Consider the following 20096-nt stretch of genomic DNA (forward strand, 5'->3'; position numbering starts at 1 on the left):
AGAGGGTCTATCTTAACCGTGACCCACTTCACATCTGGTCAAACAGGTTTGAAGAGACAGGAAAATACTGCCCTGATTCTAGGCTAAGTGAATTTACCTTGTAGAGCATTTTACTCTCCACAGAGGCATTTCTTAGTAGGCCTGCAGCGCTGTTGCGGGAAAGAGAGTTCACTGGGGACTAAAGTATATGAACCTGTGGTGCAGTCAAGTGCTCTAGTCCCTGTGAGGCAGTAGAAAAGTCCCATATAAGCCATTTTACCCTCTCCTTCGAAAAGCCTCCTTGCTCACAGTTCCACCTGTCAACTGGTGCGCTTCCCCAGCATCCTACCCGAGAGAGCACCAGAATGATCCCACCAATGTAGGGAGAGAGAACAGCTGATTGGGGGTCAGAGGTGAGAGCACTATTCCCTGTACCAGGAAAGCCTGGGCCTTGGGTAAAAGCAGTGCAACACTCATTACATTATTCTACTACTCAGCACTGTGATGACTCGGCACCATACCTACCTAATGAGTGGGCCCAGGAGAAGTAGATGCAAGAAGAGGACCAGGGGGCGGTCTCTTCCCAAGTCTCTATGAATGAATGTCAGCGCCAATTGAGTCAATACAGCGGGCACCAACATGAAGGTGATGGTCAACCCCATCCAGGTGTCGTCATCGCTCTTGTGGTACATGTTGCAAAGCACAGCCGCGCAGACAAACTCAGCGCAATACAACAAAGTGGCCAACACCACGCTGAAAGGGGGTTGAATGTTACTGTGGTTTACAACCAACATGACTCCGTTTTCAGAGGGGGATTCCTGGTGGAATTGCTCGACGTCCGAGATGTTAACGACTGGCTCGCCCTCTTCTTCCATGGCTCAATGACTAAAAACAACGTCACACAATGGAGACCTATAAGGCTGACGAACGGCTCAAAGAAAAGTGTAGTTTCCAAGTGTCAGACAGATTGTATGTATCCTTATGCAGCAACAATGTATCGACTTCTTCAAACAAAGCAGTTCAGTTTGTTATCATTCATGAATGTATCAAGTTTGTTAAACAACGTCTTTAACGTTTTAATGTTTGCTGCGGTAGGTCCTGTCCTTTCGCCCACTTTCCACGCACATCAAGAATAACTCCTTTGTGTATCAATAGCCTATATTACGTGGCATTGCCACCCGTGGCCACAATACAAAAAATACTAAATAAACCACCCCCCATATAGTCTCTCAAGGGTAGTCTTCCAAATCGAATCCAGTGGTTGTCGCATTCGTGTAAATACGAGTCATACTCCCACAATCTTAAAGATCGGCAAATACATTTTCCAGCGCAATGCAAAAGTCATGCCGCTGATGTCTGCCTGCAAATGATGGGCTCAATACCCACATTTACTTGTTGCAAAGCAAAGTCGACTGTTGAACCATAATCAAAACTGAAGCAATTTATTCGCTGTAGAATCCCATTGAAAACTTGGGAAATGCAAAAGTGAATGTTTTTGTTAGCTCCTCCACTGAACAAGAAAGCAGGTGTGTCTGAACATGCTATTGCTGCTAACTTCACACCTATGCGAAGCTAGCAGCAATAACGATTAGCAACGCTAGTCGAATCTGCCTTCAAAATTAGAGTTCACAATTGAAAGTGGTGCAAACGGATAAAAATAGTGGAATTATGACATATTTGGACTAGATAATGGTCCAACGTTGTTATATAAATTCAACAAAATACAATAATTAGTTCATTTAACCAACAACAAAAAAAGGTCAGTTGAAATTGCACTGTGGATGTGTTAGAATTCAGAATTGCTTTGGGGTCAAAGTTATATTTCACTATACAATCTTACCTATGGATTGTGGATCCATGAAATGGTGTGTCAGCAGTGATGGAAAAAGTACCCAATTGTCATACTTGAGTAAAAGTAAAGATATCTTAATAGAAAATTACTCAAGTAAAAGTGAAATTTACCTATTAAAATACTTGAGTAAAAGTCTAAAAGTATTTGGTTTTAAATATATTTAAGTATTAAAAGTAAATGTAATTGCTAAAATATACTTAAGTATCAAAAGTAAAAGTATAAATCATTTATTCCATATATTAAGCAAACCAGATAGCACCATATTTTTATTTTACATTTTTTAAAGATAGCCAGAGACACACTCCAACACTAAGACATAATTTACAAACAAAGCATTTGTGTTTAGTGAGTCTGTCAGAGGCAGTAGGGATGACCAGGGATGTTCTCTTGAGAAGTGCGTAAATTGGACCATTTTCCTGTGCTGCTAAGCATTCTAAATGTAATGAGTACCTTTTGGGTGTCAGGGAAAATGTATGGAGTAAAAAGTACATTATTTTCTTCAGGAATGAAGTGAAGTAAAAGTAAAAGTAGTCAAAAATAAAGTACAGTACAGATACCCCAAAAACCTACTTAAGTAGTACTTTAAAACATTTTTACTTAAGTGCTTTACACCACTGTGTATCAGCTTACTCAGTGAAACCCATAGAATACATCTGTGAAGAGTTAACACAAATGTTAGCCTTGATACTATCATTAGGGGACTTTGTGGTAAATCACCTCCCAGTCAGCCTATTGTGCGTATTTACATTCATGTTTCACTGTACAGCCTTACGTATGGATTGTGGATCCATGAAATGGGGTATGAAATATTAACGTCAATATGCGTAAATGTGCTGAATAGTGAGGGGAATTGCCATAGTTAAAGTTCCCTAATAAGAGCTACAATGCTAATATTTGTGTAAACTTTTCACAGTTATGTTCTGTGGGTGTCACTGAGTAGACTGATATCCCAATTCCATGGATCCACAATCTATAGGCAAAGCTGAACATTGCAATATGAATGTTCAATGCACATTGTAGGTTGACTGGTGAACTAGCGTGTCTCAGTTCACACTGGTGTCAAAGACCTGCAATAAGATCTACTATGCTAATATTTGTGTAAACTCTTCACAGTTGTGTTGAGTAGACTGATACACAATTCCATGGATCCACAATCCATATGTAAGGCTCTACAGTGAAATATGAATGCCAAAACGCACAATAGGCTGACTGGGGAGGTGATTTACCACAAAGTCCCCTAATGATAGTATCAAGGCTAACATTTGTGTTAACTCTTCACAGATGTATTCTATGGGTTTCACTGAGTAGTCCCCTAATAGATTTGATTAGGATCCCCATTAGCCGACGCCAATTGCGACAGCTAGTCGTACCTAATAAGAGCTACGACACCAATATTTGGGTAAACCCTCACAGTTATGTTCTGTGCGTGTCACTGAGTAGGCTGATACACCATTTCACGGAGACACAATCCATAGGTAAGACTGTACAGTGAAATCTAAGTATGCGTCCAAAGAAATTTCAGTTTCAGCCCTTTTGTTTATTTTTTTGGGGTCAAATGAGCTAATTATTCTATTTTGTTGAATTTATATAACAACATCCCAACCTTGATCTAGTACAAATGGCATCACTTTCAATGGGTCACGTTCAATTGGGAACTTTTAATTTGAAGGCAAACCGCAAATGCCACTATTGTGGTTAACCATTATTGTGGCTAGCTTCACATCGGTCTTGGAGGGTGAGCGCTCCCTCCCACTGCTCCTGGGTCCTGAGCCTTTATCTACGCTTACTGCGTGCAGCTGTGTGCATGTCATCGAGAGTGCATGCTTGCAACCTATTTATACTTGACTATTTTCAATAAGAGTGCCATCGCTGTTTTGGATCCTAAAAAACTATAACGAAAGCCCCAATGGTAATGTGGGGATATCACAAAAGCACAGAATAGAAAAAAGTAGAAATCTTGGGCAATTACTTTCAGAAGGTTATTGAAGCAGGTGGGGCTACTACAAATCATGACAGCTTAGAAACACTACTACAGCCAGCTATATACAGTACATCTCAACCTTCTCTCTCTCAGTGCCTGTGTGTTGTGCAGGGCAGGAGCACAGAGAGATCAGTTGTCCTGTTTCCCTTTTTAGGCTATCACACCACCACTAGGACAGACTTGGCCCTGTTACAGCACCAGAGCTATGTGGAACGCTGCTATGTCAACATGTGCTGTGGGAAGGCCAGGCTAGCTCCTACCCCAAAATTGAGGATTTATATTTCCGTGACTTGACACAGTGTTGCATTTGGATTACATTTACACTTGGTACTACATTTTAGTAAACAAATGACCAACTACATCACATCCTTTAGAATGAATGGAACCTAGTGAAACGGTTTTCTGTTTGCTCGGGCTACTGTGTAAACAGGGATTGTTAGAATTGGTGCTGGGCCTGTGAGAGGGATCCCATCTGCTTCCTTTGCCCACCTTTTGCTTTTGCTCCTCAGTGCAAATGTGGTTCCTTTAATTTAATGTTGACTTCACTCTGGCCAGTCATTTCAAACTGTCGCTAAGCTTGAAATAAGATGTTGTGCCCATCAACAGAGTACTTAAAATACAGACTGTTATGTAGATTGTTTTAATAACACTAGTTTGGATGATACATCTATCTCATTTTTGAATTTGTATTATGATCCCAGGGCACTGTTTTCCATATGAAAGCCTTAATCCAGATTAAACATTCATGTTTTTCCAGAGCAGTACAATAATCGCTCAAAGGCACAATGTTACCCATACCTCAGCCCAAAATGAAAATCACTCCCCCAGTGTAACCAGATGGGTCCCAGACAGGCAATGATGTGGGCGCTGCATTGTGAATGTCTGCTGGAGGCCCTCCTCCTATTATTAATTAATGTGAGTGGCGAGACAGCGCTGTGGGTCAGTGGCTGCAAACCGTAGTGGTTGTTTACTTTCTGGAAGGAAGGCGGCAGTGTAGAACTAAGGCCCTGTCATTAGTGGCCTAGCAGGTCTTTAGGACCCCACCCTGTATGTACACACACACTCCCTATTCCGTCATTGAACAAAACCTGAAGACAATCTGAGCCAAGATTCAAACTAATTAAATCAGTTTGAAACAGTACGTCCAACAGTCATCAGAGGCATTTAGATGTTCAATTGTGTACTATTCCGTAGTAACATTCTGTAGCCCTAGTTAATAGATCATCCTAAACGAAAGCAGAGCGACTTCAGAGGGAACATAACCCTCAGACATAAATTCAGCTGTCAGGTCTCTCAGAGATGTTAGGTACGTGGGGCCATGGGTATATAGGGCAGGGCATAAGGACGTTGTGCTAAGCCTTTGCTGCTGCTTCTGCTGCTGTGTGTGTGTGTGTGTGTTGTGTGTGCGTATGTGCATGTGTGTGTGTGTGTGTGTCTATATGTGTGTCATTGCCAGCTGACGCAGTGGTCAGAGCCTCGGATGAGTCTAGTCAGCAGATGAAGCCCATGCCTGATTGGACACTGGGGTAATGACTTAACGAGATGAAGGATGTACACAAAGGGCAGTTCCAGGATATGTTATCCTTGTTATGGAACAAAAATACTGACTGTACTGGGACTAACTGTTTATAAAATTACAATTTTATTTTATACGTAAGTATTGTTGTGGGTTGTTAAGAAGGTTCGCTTGGAGATTTTTTTTTGTTGTTGTCATGAGTAGACAGACTGCAGGGCAAATTCTTTCCTCCCTATGTCAGCTCTTGTTTAGCAAAACCACACACCGTGACGTAATCACAGCCCCATTATGTGAATGGTTCCATAGAAATTGAGGCCATCTAGTGGCCATTGTAATAATGTATTAACTTGTAAAGATGTTATAATGTTACAAGGCATCAATAATAGCCTTACGATAAAATGAAACATACTTACAGTTGCCTCATACTGCATGTTTATCCTGTTTTATTTCCATCAGTGTAAAGATACCACCTCTCTATCCACTCATTATGGACATCACAGGAGATCATAGGTCAAATTGAACTCAATTAATTGTGAGGGGATTCTGGTAGTACCAATAATCTGGATTTCTCTCTTCCATTGTTAAAGGAGGGGCAAAGAGACATCTTTGTTCAAATTGGCCATGAGCAGGTGTCCTGATCTGGCCAAGCTAAATCACAATGCAGTCAAAAACGTGATTCATTTTATAAATATTTCCACACTATGTGGTTGGAATAATATTGTGAAATTGTGAAAATTATCATAATACCCTTTTTAGCATAAGAGCTGTTTGAAAAGACAGCCTGAATTTCCAGCATATTTTGCTGGGATGGAGTTTTGGCCTGCCAGGTGAGAAGACCATTGGCGTAAATGTGTTAATATTACTATAAGAAAGAGCTTTCCAAACCTCTCTGCCAATTACAGCTAGTTCTCAGATTTCCCCTACCCACTCAGAATAAATCCAGAAAGTTTTAGCAAAATTCTAGCTTGAGAAATGTATCTTTACTAAGAATCTATTTTTGTTCATTTTTAACTCTTTTAATTGAAAACAATCACAGTAAGGTGCTTAATTGTTACCCAGAAATGATTTGATATTCAGATAAAAAAGGCTGCATTGGACCTTTACAGTAGAGCAACCTATCCGGTTGAAGGCAGATCTAACAAACACCCGAATGATTGGTAGACAGGTTACCACTGTGTTTCCCAGGTTGCACCACCTACATGAGGTGACCACAGGATTAGTGGTATTATTGAGCCCTGATTAGTTATCTGGTACATACAAGATGCCACAAGAGAAACACACTCAAACAAACGTATGGACACTGACATCCTACTGTAAGTATGCTGAGATTTAATTTGATTTATATTCTATCTATCATTTCACGTGGCTTCTATTTTCATAGATTTACCCCTGAGAACAGTGGTGAAAGTGTTCTACTTGCGGGATTAAACAAGTAATATGAACGACTTTTTGAGTGAACAATGCTGTGTGTGGATTGGATATTTTGTCATGGACTAATACAGTTTTGCATAATTTATATGATGGGCAATACATTTAGGCTTTTGCACATTGTTTACATTGAGGTTGTACACATGCTTATCACTGTTAACTAATAAAGCACACTCTGTTGTCTTCAGATTCAACCATATCAATATTCATCATTGCAGTCAGTGACGTGTTTTATTGAAGTCAGTTTTTTCTTTTTACTTTAATCTGACAACGTGCTTAATTTGCACTTTTATGGTCTAAATGTCAAATTTGTTTTATTCAATTGTTGCCAGCAGCACAGTTAGAGTCACCACAACTCTCTATCTAGATATCATGAAATCAGCCCAGTCGGAAGTTTACATACACTTAGGTTAGAGTCATTAAAACTCGTTTTTCAACCACTCCACAAATTTCATGTTACAAACTAATATTTTGGCAAGTCTGTTAGGACATCTACTGTGTGCATGACACAAGTAATTTTTCCAACAATTATTTAGACAGATTATTTCACTTATAATTCACTGTATCACAATTCCAGTGGGTCAGGATTTTACATACACAAAGTTGACTGTGCCTTTAAACAGCTTGGAAAATTCCAGAAAATGATGTCATGGCTTTAGAAGCTTCTGGTAGGCTAATTGACATTATTTGAGTCAATTGGAGGTGTACCTGTGTATATATATTTCAAGGCCTACCTTCAAACTCAGTGCCTCTTTGCTTGACATCATGGGAAAATCAAAAGAAATCAGCCAAGACCTCAGAGAAATAATTGTAGACCTCCACAAGTCTGGTTCATCCTTGGGAGCAATTTCCAAGCGCCTGAAGGTACAACATTCATCTGTACAAACAATAGTACGCAAGTATAAACACCATGGGACCGTGCAGCCGTCATACCGCTCAGGAAGGAGATGCTTTCTGTCTCCTAGAGATGAACGTACTTTGGTGTGGAAAGTGCAAATCAATCCCAGAACAACAGCAAAGTACCTTGTGAACATACTGGAGGAAACAGGTACAAAAGTATCTATATCCACAGTAAAACTAGTCCTATATCGACATAACCTGAAATGCCGCTCAGCAAAGATGAAGCCACTGCTCCAAAACCACCATTAAAAAAGCCAGACTACGGTTTGCAACTGCACATGGGGACAAAGATCGCACTTTTTGGAGAAATGTCCTCTGGCCTGATGAAACAATAATAGAACTGTTTGGCCATAATGACCATTGTTATGTTTGGAGGAAAAAGGGGGAGGCTTGCAAGCCGAAGAACACCATCCCAACTGCCAAGCACAGGGGTGGCAGCATCATGTTGTGGGGGTGCTTTGCTGCAGGAGGGACTGGTGCACTTCACAAAATAGATGGCACCATGAGGAAAGAAAATGATGTGGACATATTGAAGTAACATCTCAAGACATCAGTCAGGAAGTTAAAGCTCGGTCACAAATGGGTCTTCCAAATGGACAATGACCCCAAACATACTTCCAAAGTTGCGGCAAAATGGCTTAAGGACCACAAAGTCAAGGTATTGGAGTGGACATCACAAAGCCCTGACGTCAATCCTATAGACAATTTGTGGGCAGAACTGAAAAAGTGTGTGCGAGCAAGGAGGCCTACAAACCTGACTCAGTTACACCAGCTCTGTCAGGAGGAATGGGCCAAAATTCACCCAACTTATTGTTGGAAGCTTGTGGAAGGCTACCCAAAACGTTTGACCCAAGTTAAACAATTTAAAGGTAATGCTACCAAATACTAATTGAGTGTATGTAAACTTCTGAACCACTGGGAATGTGATGAAAGAAATAAAAGTTGAAATAAATATTTCTCTCTACTATTATTCTGACATTTCACATTCTTAAAATAAAGTGGTGATAGGGAATTTTTAATAGGATTAAATGTCAGGAATTGTGAAAAACTGAGTTTAAATGTATTTGGCTAAGGTGTATGTAAACGTCTGACTTCAACTGTGTGTGTGTTTTGTTTGATTTTTTTACTAAAGTTGGATAATCATGCTGTCGTTTGAAGTCTTGTTGCTAGTTTATGCTCTACCTGACTAGTCTGGGCTTAGGCAGCTTATGGAGATTGAGCAGATGCAGAGGGCAGAGAGCTGAGGCCTGCTGGATTTATTTAGCACACCTCAGATGGACACACTCACACACCTGCTATTTGTGTAGAACCAGTCTGTGGCAGACTACACACAGGTACAAAGATTTGTCAGACAACTGGTAGGCTACCGTGTCTTAATGTAATCAGTCTGTGCCAGCCAGTTCAGCCACATAGTTCCGTAACATGTAGTTGAGAGTCTATATACATTTATGCTGTGCATTGTAAAACAATAAAACAAACCCCATGGTGGAAACCGATGGACTAGTTTATGGATAGTTTATGGGGATAGCATTATGGGGATAGCAAAAGGGATATACAGTAAGCAGGTAATGCACAGACCCAATGAATAGTGTATCCCGAAAGGGATAGGAATGCACTGTGGGTACAAACAAAGTTACCTAGTTTAGCCAGGTACTATAACCCATGCTCTTAGAAAAAAGGGTTCAAAGGGTTCTTTGGGTGTCCCCATAGAATAACCCTTTTTTGTTTCCAGGGAGAATCCTTTTTGGTTCTATGTAGAACCCTTTTGGGTTCCATGTAGAACCCTCTGTGGAATGGTCCTAATGGAGCCAAAAATGGTTTTACCTGGAACCAAAATGGTTCTACTTGTAACCAAAAAGAGTTATTCAAAGGGTTCCCCTTTGGGGACAGCTGAAGAACCATTTTACGTTCTACAAAGAGTCTTTTTTTTCTAATAGTGTAGTTTATATAGTCACACAGATACTGCTAACCTTTGTCAAAGAGATTTCAAACAGTAAAGAAATTATCGACTTTTACAGTAAGATCTAAATGGCTCTGAAGTCTTCAGGGGTTTATTGGCCCTGACCCTGATCACCTGACAGTAGCCTTTGTTACCTCAGCTGACTTAGCACCGGTCATTCTGTAAGTCTATAGTTTGCACGTCGACCCTGTGTCATAATGAGCTCTTCTTTCAGGTGGGGACTGAGGAGAAGATGGTTGCCGCTGTGCTCACCTTGTTCTGTTTCACCACAACTGAACATGTTCAACCTGATAACCAACTGCTGCAGCTGGGTCTCCAAGTTCCAGCAACCCATCAGGTAAGAATTACTTTCTCTCAAATGGATTAACACAGTCCCTCAGTCACTTGTGATTACAAATACTCTGACTTAAATTGCTCCATATTTCTAACTCCAGCCCCATGTCTCGTATTTTCACACAGGAAAGTCAATGTACTCGTGGTCGGTCTTGATAAAGCAGGAAAAACATCCACTGTCAGGGGGATGTTAAGAGGTAATGTAACAGTGACTTCAATACAAAACAATTAACAGTAACATTGCAGTAGACATTACACAGAAATCTGCGTATGGCTGACTGAGGTCCTCTTGTAACTATTCTCGCTGTCTGCAGTGCCCCCGGTGGACGTGGGTCCAACACATGGGTGTGTCCGCACGGAGCTGAGAGTGGAGAACTTCCTGGTCACCCTGCTGGACATCAGTGGGGCCCCGGAGTTGCGGGGGTCCTGGAGGGATCTCTATGGGGAGGTCCATGGGTTCATCTTTGTGGTGGACTCCAGTGACCGGCAGAGGATTAAAGAGGTCAAGGAACTTCTGACGGACCTGCTGAAGCAGCCTAGAGTGGCGGGAAAACCACTACTGGTGTAAGGACTAATTCTTATATCAAGTTTGAGTTCATGTGAATATTCATACTTGATCAACCTTAAAATAAAAAGTAAAGCTATATTTGTTATATTTATAGTTTATAAGTATGTTAGACAATATTCTATGAGATGTACATGACAAAGTGACAGATAATCTATACTACCTACATTAAAACCTTAGTGTTGCCATGGTACAGTGGGCAAGGAAGCACAGTAACGAAACTGATTAGTGCTTTCAGTGTAGTTTTTTTCCTTTTTTGAATCCACTGAATAAACTGTGTTGTGTTTTAGGCTGGCCAACAAGCAAGACAAGATGAATGCCCTGCTGGGAAGTGAGATAATTGAGCTCCTGTCTCTGGAGAGACTGGTGAACCAGAGCCGTTCTCTGTGCCACATTGTGAGTCTAGTTCTCACACACACCACTCTCCACACAGCCAGACAGAAGAGCTAGACAGACAGCCAGACAGAAGAGCCAGACAGACAGACAGCCAGACAAACTGACAGCCAGGCAAACAGACAGACAGATTGTGTTTATTATGTTCAAGAGACAGATAGATACATAGACAGACAGAAATCCATGTAGGCTACATAGATTTGATTATGTTGTGCCTTTTCGCTCTAGGAGCCTTGCTCAGCCTTAATAGACCTGCGGAGGTGGACAGACAGGAAGACGCTGCGGGGTCTTCGCTGGCTTCTGCGTGCTGTCAATCTGGATTACCCAGAACTCTGTTCTCGCATAATCAGGGACATCAGGGACAGGAGACCTCTAGCACCAGACGAGAGGGACAGGCGTGGGAAGATAGAGAGGAGCCGCAAGCCCAAAGAGGAAAGGTAAGAGCGACCATAACTATCCCAATTGGCACAAACTGGTTGAATCAACGTTGTTTCAATATAATTTGTCAACGTATTGTGACGTGGATTTAAAAAAAGTAATCAATGGAAACTGTTGCTTTGAGTGTGAAATGTAAGGTTATAATACAATTTTCAAGATAGACACACCCTGTATAAAATATGTTGAATTTGTACCTTTGAAACTATTTCAGAACTTCAACGTCATATACACTATTTAAAAAATATAGCAGCACCTCCTACTGGAGAGTTGATCTAAAGCTATTCATTTGGTTTCCCATCCAGGATTTTAACTAACTCAGCTTTGATTTTTGTCACTGACTACTACCAATGTGCTATCGTGAGAATGATTATTGAGAGATCCCTTAATAACTAAATATATTCACTGTTGCTATTGAAGTCATTCCAAAGGGTAGGTTTAACAGGGCAAATTAAATGAAACCATACTTATTAGGTCAAATATCATCAATTATACTATTTAAGCCTATATAGCATTTGCAAAGTCATCAACAGCCATTGTTAAATATTTTATTAAACAATAGCTCAAAGATTTTATGTTTTTTTGTTGTTTTACAATACAAAACATATACATACAAATGACAACATACAGACTTACACAAACATCCACAACATCCCCCCTGCCCAGACCCACCTGCTCACACCCCCATCTCCAGGGTCCCTATCACATGGCCTCAAACTGCACCATTTTGTTTCTCTCCGTCGCCCACGCACTTTCAACATTTAGAGAAAGCATTTGACCTTTCCGTTGTGTTAACGATGGAGGATTGGTAGATTTCCAGACAAGTAAAACAAATTATATGTTGGATTCACATCTCCAAATAAACCAAAAATACAAGTTAAATAATAGGATTAAGCCAGTGGCTCAAATGAAATTATCCAAGCATATCCTTTAAATGTTGACATTTGGTTACAATGTCAACCAAACACAATTAAATTATCTTTTTGTCGTAAGAGTAAATAGCTTAAAGTAAAGGCTATCTTACAAACTAATGTAACCGTATTTATTCAACCTTAAAATGAGTAACACTTCCATGGACAAATGTTGAGGTTACTGGAACTGTAAATGTCTTCTTACAGTACGTAATCATAGAAAGCGTGCATGTTCAAGATAGCATGCAAAGGCCGCAGGTCTGTGGAGATCTTCACAATTGCTGTAATAATCTGAGCAGAATCTTGAACAGCATTGATCACTTGCACTATGTACTTTTAATGTAATCTCAACTGCAATCCATTTGGTTCTGCTATTAGGGAATGCACAGTGATAACCCGTTACGTTGTTGTATAAATACAAAATGTCTGACATTGTATTTCCATTTGAACGTTGGTGTCCTTTTAGGTGGTTGAAAGCATAGTGATAACACATTGGGAATTCAACAACCTTCTGTCTGTCTATTGGAGTCGGTGAATAAAGGTTGAAATCTCATTGATCAACTTCTCAACCAATTAGTATCCACATTTCCACGTTGAAATGACATGGTGTGCCCATGAGTGGGATGAGCCTTCAGTTAGACAGGATATCATCTGTCTTGGCCAATGTGTTAATATTGCATTCACAGAATGTATCCATGAACTACTGCAAAGACATGGCCCATGTTAGCTAAAGCATCATGGTATGGACCCTTTCTTATGTGAAATGTCTATGTGTAGAATCCGTGCCAGCAAAAATGACCTTCGTAAAGTACAAAGCCCTCATGAAAGGGACCTAAGACCCAAGACCCCCTCGCTACAACCCATTCGAAACATCTTGAAAAAGGTAAAGACATTGAAATGTACAAATCAACTGATAATCTTTAGTTGTAGATCCATTTGATCTTGATAAGATTCCAATTGATTATTTGTAGTGAAACAATCTACTAGTTTTAGTAGATCTGGAGGTGCACATTCATTTTCACTGCTGTAATATGTGAACTGAAAAGCCTTGTTTATTGTAGGAGAGCACTCTGAAAAAGAGGCTTAATAAAAAGAAGAAACAACAGGTGAAGATTAAGGACACAGAAGAGAAAAGCGAAGGAGAGAATGCGGAGGAGGAGGAAGGTAGCACAGAGGCAGACCCAGAACACAGTGTGCAGAAAGAGAAGGCCAACAGTCCCCTAATACCTCCGAAACGAAGGAAGCTGAAACGTAAAGCCAAAGTGAAGGAAGAGACCCAAGAGCTCCCAGAATCAGTTGACAACGAAGACAAAGACAACTCAAATAAAGGTAGCTGTGCTCCTCAAACAACACTTCAATCTGCCTCCAATGTATCGGAGCATGTTTTATGATGTATTAACAGGTTACAACATGTTAGCACTTTTTAATATTGAAATGTGCATCTGAGTTGATAACGTTCACATTTTCTCATCTGTTGATAAAGGGGACAAGAAGAAGAAGAAAAAAGTGGTGAAAGTGAAAAAGAACAGGATAAACTCTGAGAAGATGCCAGGAGCATACTCCCAGCCAGTTGACCTCTCCGCGACCTTTGGTGAGCCCCCAGTCTCTCCTTTTTAACTCACACTGAAATGCAACGCAAAAAATGAGACTGTCTGAGATATGTGATTTCCCTGTTTCTTGATAGATCTTTACCGAAAAGCCATTTTGGCTCTGAAAGAGCGACAGAATCAGGGCCAGTGAGAGGAGAGGGCTGAGAGAGAGTCCTAGGTCCAGTGTGTGACGACGCAGTCTGCTATCCTGGCAAGGGCAGCACTCCAGTGATTTCTAAACACGCTGAGACACCTTAGTGACTCACCCCCAGCCTCTTCCCTGCAAACCACCCAGACAGCTACCTGACTGACTGATTGACAGAGGGAGACATGCCCTGCCTGCAAATTCTCCACAACCTCCTTTTCCATTCTGTTACCTCACATTTCTAACGTATGGATTACAACTGGAGTATTCAACGGCTTTTGAAGGACAATTTCAAAATACTTGATGGATGTTTTTCTTCGCTGCTACTGTGCAGGAACTGCAAATCCACAATGCACCCCCTGAGAAATGTGTGTTTATTTTATCTTACCAAAAATATGTTACATTAAATATTTATTTATTAGTGGTTACTTAATTATCTGCAGTATAAGTAAACAGTTGTTTACAAACATGATGAATGTACTGGCCAAAATATTTTAATCCCTCCTCATAAATATGAATAGAGTTGATCTGTGTATATTGTAATTTTGATGGAAAAAGTGACATGCTTTTGTAATGTTCGTTTTCTTTTTATATGACTGTTTGACAAATGTCTCACAGACCCTGTTTTTCAACAACACAAAATGGTCAGTGAAAGGAAAATAGAATTTTATGAGATAACACCACCAGGTCAATTTTGAAGAAAGACCAAATACAACATTGAAATGTACAATAAACAATCACGTGCTTCCTTTTACAATGTACCATATGCCTTGAAGTGTGCTCGTGTTTGTTCACCTTGAAGATGATAATGCTCTGTTGCTTGACCCAGATTCAAAACAGTCCAAACAATAGGTCAAGCGCCAAATTAATTGTCAGCGATATGTAACCATGTTTCCTATTTCATTCGGTATTAGCTATTATTTACTTATGCATGCTGGAAAAAAAACTCTGATAAAAAAGGTTTTCTTGTGTTCAAATAATATCCATTCGTAATTGTTGTAATCATATTACATATAAGCTGATAATATATATTGGTATGGGCTCCATAATTGGGCATTTGGACCTTGGACCCTGTGTACAAATTCACTTTCGCCATTTTTGTCGCTCTTCGAGAAGCCCACCCCCCTCAGCATATTCACAGGAGAGAATACATTACAGCCAGTTGTTTCAGTGAATAGGCCTGCACTAAATAGCGGCCGCGCCGAGACACACAGGTTGGTGGGGGGACCGGGACACACAACACTGAAGATGGCTTCACCGAGGACGATAACAATTGTGGCTCTCTCTTTTGCTCTTGGTCTTTTTTTCGTCTTCATGGGCACTATAAAGCTCACACCAAGATTAAGCAAAGATGCGTACAGTGAGATGGTAAGTAAACCTTTAGCAACAAACCGCAGCTGGAAGCGAAAGCCATTGTTCCGACTATGGACGCTCTCAGGCTCTAATGTGCTGTGCGCTGCTGACCCACATTTGGATCATGAAATAAAATAGCATATAATATCTAACCGATACATATGATTTTAATGTATGTTTTGTTTCAATCTTGGGAATGAATTTAAGCAAGCAAGGAGATGATGGTACCTGCTGCATTATTATATAGCCTATAATAGGCAAAAATATTTATTGAAGTCTGACGATAGAAATACATGACTATTATGACAAAAAAAACGAAATATTTACCATTAGGCATTTCAGATAAGCCCACATAATTGAAATCGAATGAATTGGCTACAGGTAAATAGGCCTGTTTGTTTGAAATAATATAAGACTAGGATATAGGCTAACAGTAGCCTACACGTTTGTTCAGTAGTGTTTTATGGCGAATTATTTGTTATTATTAGCCAAATATGACTTAAAAACGGTATTTGAAGGTACATTTTAGCCTAGGCAGCGCATTCGAACAAATTCTATAGTCAAATTCTGGGATTCACTAGCCGACCAGTCGATTAAACTCTTTATGATGGAGTTGAACGGCGACTATTGTGGGCGGTCTGGAGCTCCGACATCACGACATTGTTCTGTGTAATTTCGAGCTATTCTTTGGGTGCTGAAATCAGTCGTTTTTGTTAAAAACGTCATTTTATGTGATGTCGGAGCTCCAGTCCGCCGACACTAGCCCCCACTCAACTCCATTGCAAATCGTGGAGTTGAGTTTAATCAGCTAGGGGTGCACCTACCGGTGTGGGGCTGATGTTGAGTCTCTCCCTACCAATGATGTTAATGCTCATCTGTGCTTTTCTCTTCATTCATATATGTTCTAATGTAATTCTTATTATATGGCGAATAGACCCCTTCATTAGCCTATATTTTGGTCATTGAGTATTATTATTATTTGTTTATTTTTGTACTTTTTACCACATTTTCTCCCCAATTTAGTGATATCCAATTGGTAGTTACAGTCTTGTCCCAGTACGGAATAGGGAGAGGCGAAGGTCGAGAGCCATGTGTCCTCCAAAACCTGACTCCTCCGACCCGCACGGCTTCTTGACACACTGCTCGCTTAACCAGGAAGCCAGCCGCACCAATGTGCATCCGATCTGGCAACCTTGTCAGCGTGCATGTGCCCGGCCCACCTCAGGAGTCGCTAGAGCGCGATGGGACAAGGACATCCCGGCCAGCCAAACCCTCCCCTAACCCGGACGAAGCTGGGTCAATTGTGTGCCGCCTCATGGATCTCCCGGTCATGGCCGGCTGCGAAACAGCCCGTGATCGGATCTGTAGTGATACCTCTAGCACTGCGATGCTGTGCCTTAGACCGCTGCACCACTCGGCAGGCCCCAACGATTTAACATTTTATGTAATAGGCCGATATCAAGGACAGTGGTTTTTGGTGGTGCTTGCATAGGCTACTTACAAGTACAACTCTTAAACCCTATAGTTAGACTATTTTGTGAAAAACAACAGAAAAGCATCTGTTAGTGTCAGTGGCGATTTTAGCATGTACATCTTGGTGGGGCAACCTCAACAACAACAAAACAATGTTTAGATGCATGCCAGCAAAGCCACTACCCAACACTTATCAAAACATGAATTGCACTATAACGGTGACAAACGGTGCCCACAAACTGTTAGGTCTACATAAAGCTCTCCCAACAGCAGAGCTTTCCTTTCAGGACCATGGAGTGAATCCTTACCACTGTTACACCTGGCTATCAGCGGAGCCTTGTCTGGCAGGGAAACAGTTCATTCAGCCTCATTTGCTGCCTTTTAAAAAAACATATGGCTGACTTGCTTAAACAAACGTGATTTCTACTGACAATTGAGATGTACAAACTATGGCATAAGAGGTCGACGAGCGGATAAGAGGCCATGCGTAATTTCTGTTAAGACATGAAATGTATCGTCTCACTCCAACTGTTGATATAGAACTGGAACTTCCTTACAGGTTCTACAAATCGGAGGAGGTATATACTGTAGCCTATAGTATACCACTAATGAGCAAGTTCTCTCTTTGATATCTATGAAAATGAATGCTGAAATGTTCTCTCTCACGTTTTTTCTTTAGAAAAGGGCATACAAAAGCTACGCAAAGGCCTTGCCAGGTCTAAAGAAGATGGGTATCAGTTCGGTGCTGCTCCGTAAGATCATTGGCTCACTAGAGGTGGGCTGTGGATTGGTTCTGACGTTGGTTCCAGGGAGACCCAAGGACGTGGCTAACTTCCTGCTCTTGCTGGTCATGCTGGCGGTCCTTTTCTTCCACCAGCTAGTAGGAGACCCCCTGAAACGATACGCTCATGCTCTGGTCTTTGGCATTCTGCTCACCTGCCGACTGCTCATTGCCCGCCAGAGTGAGGACCGGCCTGAGAGGGAGGAGAGCAGGGAAGAACACATCAATGTCCAGGAAAAGAACAAAGTCAAGCAGTCCTAATCCAGCCCAATTGTCTAGTCTGGGCAGAGCAACAGCAAAATGGAACCTTGTGTATTTCTTTGGATTGTAGCAATTCTGATTCAAAAGAAACACAGTCGCTATTAACAAGTGATATTTTTATGTTTCTTTTTGACACAAATACTAATTTGAGTGACTTTGTTGGCTTTGAGACTGCTAATGTTTTCCGCTATTGAAGATTGGTACTTTTCTATTTTTTACATTTTAGCTAGGAAGCTAATGATATCCCTTGAATTCAATTGTTATTTTACAACAATTAAGCATAGTTCATATTAAATGGTTTAAAACAAACTCATATCCTATCACCACTGTTCAAGATATATTGTTGGTGAATATTGACTCACATTTATTTAAATATAATACACAGTATCACATATTTCCATTGGTATTAGTAAAATAAGAATCATTTCAGTGAATTCAGATTACTTTCGTTAAAGCTTTTACCTGTTCATTCGATTTTCTTGTAAGTATTCCTATGCATGAAAATGTACCCCTTTTCCCCAAAGAAAAATTGAACGGTCAAATGACAAGTCTTTCGCTCATCACAAATTGATTAATCACTTTGTTGCACCCAACACTTTTGTTCAAGAACTCATATGGAGGAGAGACCTATAGGAAGGCATTTTGCTAGCAATTATGCACATACATAATATGTCTATGGTTGCTAGCCTAGTGCTGTCTCTATGTCTCTGGAACACAGTCAGTAGTCCAGCTACTTTGTCAAATGCTGTGTCAATTGACATGTCCAATAAAGGACTTGATATTTGTCTCTTAATAAAGGACGGTCTCTCTTTGCATCCAGTGACAACAAAGGCTTATGTTTATCTGTGAGTCTATTTTGCGCTTGGATTTTTTTAACAGTATTCTGTTGAATCACTATATTAGATAAGTATTTATATGAGTATTAACATTACCACTGGGTTCTTCTTGTAATGTAAATGTATTTTATTAACATATAAGTGGTGCTACCTTCAGTAATGATGAGTAGATAAAGGGAGGTTTTTAGTCAGATGAGCAGTTGTTCAGTTGGTCTTTAACATTCACAATACTTCTGTAAAACAAGATGAGCTAAATTAAAAAATGTACAGGTGGATCTCCAAGCTGTGTGTTCATTGTGTATCGTTTTAATTCAGTTCAAGTCAGCAGTTATTTGCAAAACATTCCAAACATAAAGTGTGTAAAAAGAAGAACGAACGCTTGGATTTGCATTCAGTTCATTGCAAATTTAGAGTACCTGAACTTGGATCCTTGAAGTGAATGAGCCTACTACACACAATTATGTATATAAATCATTACCTTCACATCAGTTTATGCATGTAGGAAGGAAAGCAAACTGGCAGGGGGGTCGAGTTTGAAGTCGAGGAAGTATAGGGCTTAGCGTGTCTCTCGAGGGGGCTAAAAAGAGATTTTGGCTTAGAAAATATTAATATTTTCAAGAGTTGGGTAATTGGCTAAGTGAGGTGAGTTTTAGGGAAAGAGAGAGGCGGTTGAAAAGACTAAGGGATTTTAATCTGTTGAAACTCGCAATAACAAGGGAGAGGGTATGTCGAGGAAGATTGGTGCCAAGTTCAAACAAAGTAAGCCGGACGCCAGTTCAAGTTCTGGAGGTGAAATGGAAGGGGTGGAAGGTGTTGTGAGGAGCTCAGAGCCCGAGCCTTGCATTGATGGACATGGTTATGATAAAGATAAGTTTGGTCCAGTAGGAATGGCATTTTTGGAGAAAGTGGATCCTTGCCTTTTATGTGGATCCATTTGTGGTTTAAGGGCGGTTGGGAAAGGAGTTGGGTGCCATTGAATCAGTGAAGGTAACCTGCAGTGGACTCGTGATATTTGTTTGTGTTTCTTCTGACCAGAGGGAGCATGTGCTCCGTGTCACACAACTTGGGTCAAGATCTGTTTCTTGCTTTGCTCTTAGGAACAGGGCACCATTGAAAGGAGTGATTTCTTAAATAAATATGCATATGTATGCAGCATGGTTAACTGCATACGCCCACAATTCTATTGTAATGAATATGCTCGTTCTGCTATCCCCAAGTATATAATTCCCACTAGACTTTGTTTCCCCAGCATCACAAAAGTAGCCTCTCACCACAGATTTTTACACACACATAGACACGCACACGCACACGCACACACACACACACACACACACACACACACACACACACACACACACACACACACACACACACACACATACACACATACACACACACACACAGG

The 20096-nt window shown here is 40.6% G+C and overlaps 3 protein-coding genes across 4 annotated transcripts in view; 2 read left to right on the forward strand and 1 right to left on the reverse strand.

The window, feature by feature from the left end:
* Positions 1-1541, reverse strand: part of LOC139366221 (endoplasmic reticulum membrane adapter protein XK-like) — a 16152-nt gene extending 14611 nt beyond the window's left edge. The window contains exon 1 of the mRNA XM_071103453.1: positions 505-1541. Coding sequence (XP_070959554.1) covers positions 505-854 — 350 coding nt within the window. The 5' untranslated portion in view covers positions 855-1541. The remainder of the gene's footprint in view (positions 1-504) is intronic.
* LOC139366223 (ADP-ribosylation factor-like 13A) overlaps positions 1-14748 on the forward strand; it is an 18935-nt gene extending 4187 nt beyond the window's left edge. Inside the window, exons 1-10 of one of the 2 annotated variants that reach the window (XM_071103455.1) lie at positions 6586-6641; positions 9831-9953; positions 10076-10146; positions 10264-10513; positions 10805-10910; positions 11136-11344; positions 13031-13136; positions 13315-13582; positions 13737-13844; positions 13938-14748. In XM_071103455.1, the coding sequence (XP_070959556.1) occupies positions 6622-6641; positions 9831-9953; positions 10076-10146; positions 10264-10513; positions 10805-10910; positions 11136-11344; positions 13031-13136; positions 13315-13582; positions 13737-13844; positions 13938-13993 (1317 nt within the window). In that variant the 5' untranslated portion in view covers positions 6586-6621 and the 3' untranslated portion in view covers positions 13994-14748. Of the gene's footprint in view, positions 1-6585; positions 6642-9830; positions 9954-10075; positions 10147-10263; positions 10514-10804; positions 10911-11135; positions 11345-13030; positions 13137-13314; positions 13583-13736; positions 13845-13937 lie in introns of those variants that run through there. The other variant, XM_071103454.1, reaches the window with a different exon arrangement.
* Positions 14749-15171: 423 nt separating this feature from the next.
* Positions 15172-18966, forward strand: LOC139365949 (novel acetylcholine receptor chaperone). The gene is made up of 2 exons (XM_071103011.1): positions 15172-15355; positions 17493-18966. Exons 1-2 carry the CDS (start codon positions 15236-15238, stop codon positions 17853-17855), a joined length of 483 nt encoding a protein of 160 aa, XP_070959112.1. The 5' UTR covers positions 15172-15235; the 3' UTR covers positions 17856-18966.
* The last annotated feature ends 1130 nt before the right edge of the window (positions 18967-20096 follow it).

This window comes from Oncorhynchus clarkii, chromosome 14 (assembly GCF_045791955.1).
Source record: "Oncorhynchus clarkii lewisi isolate Uvic-CL-2024 chromosome 14, UVic_Ocla_1.0, whole genome shotgun sequence".
NCBI classification, from domain to species: domain Eukaryota; kingdom Metazoa; phylum Chordata; class Actinopteri; order Salmoniformes; family Salmonidae; genus Oncorhynchus; species Oncorhynchus clarkii.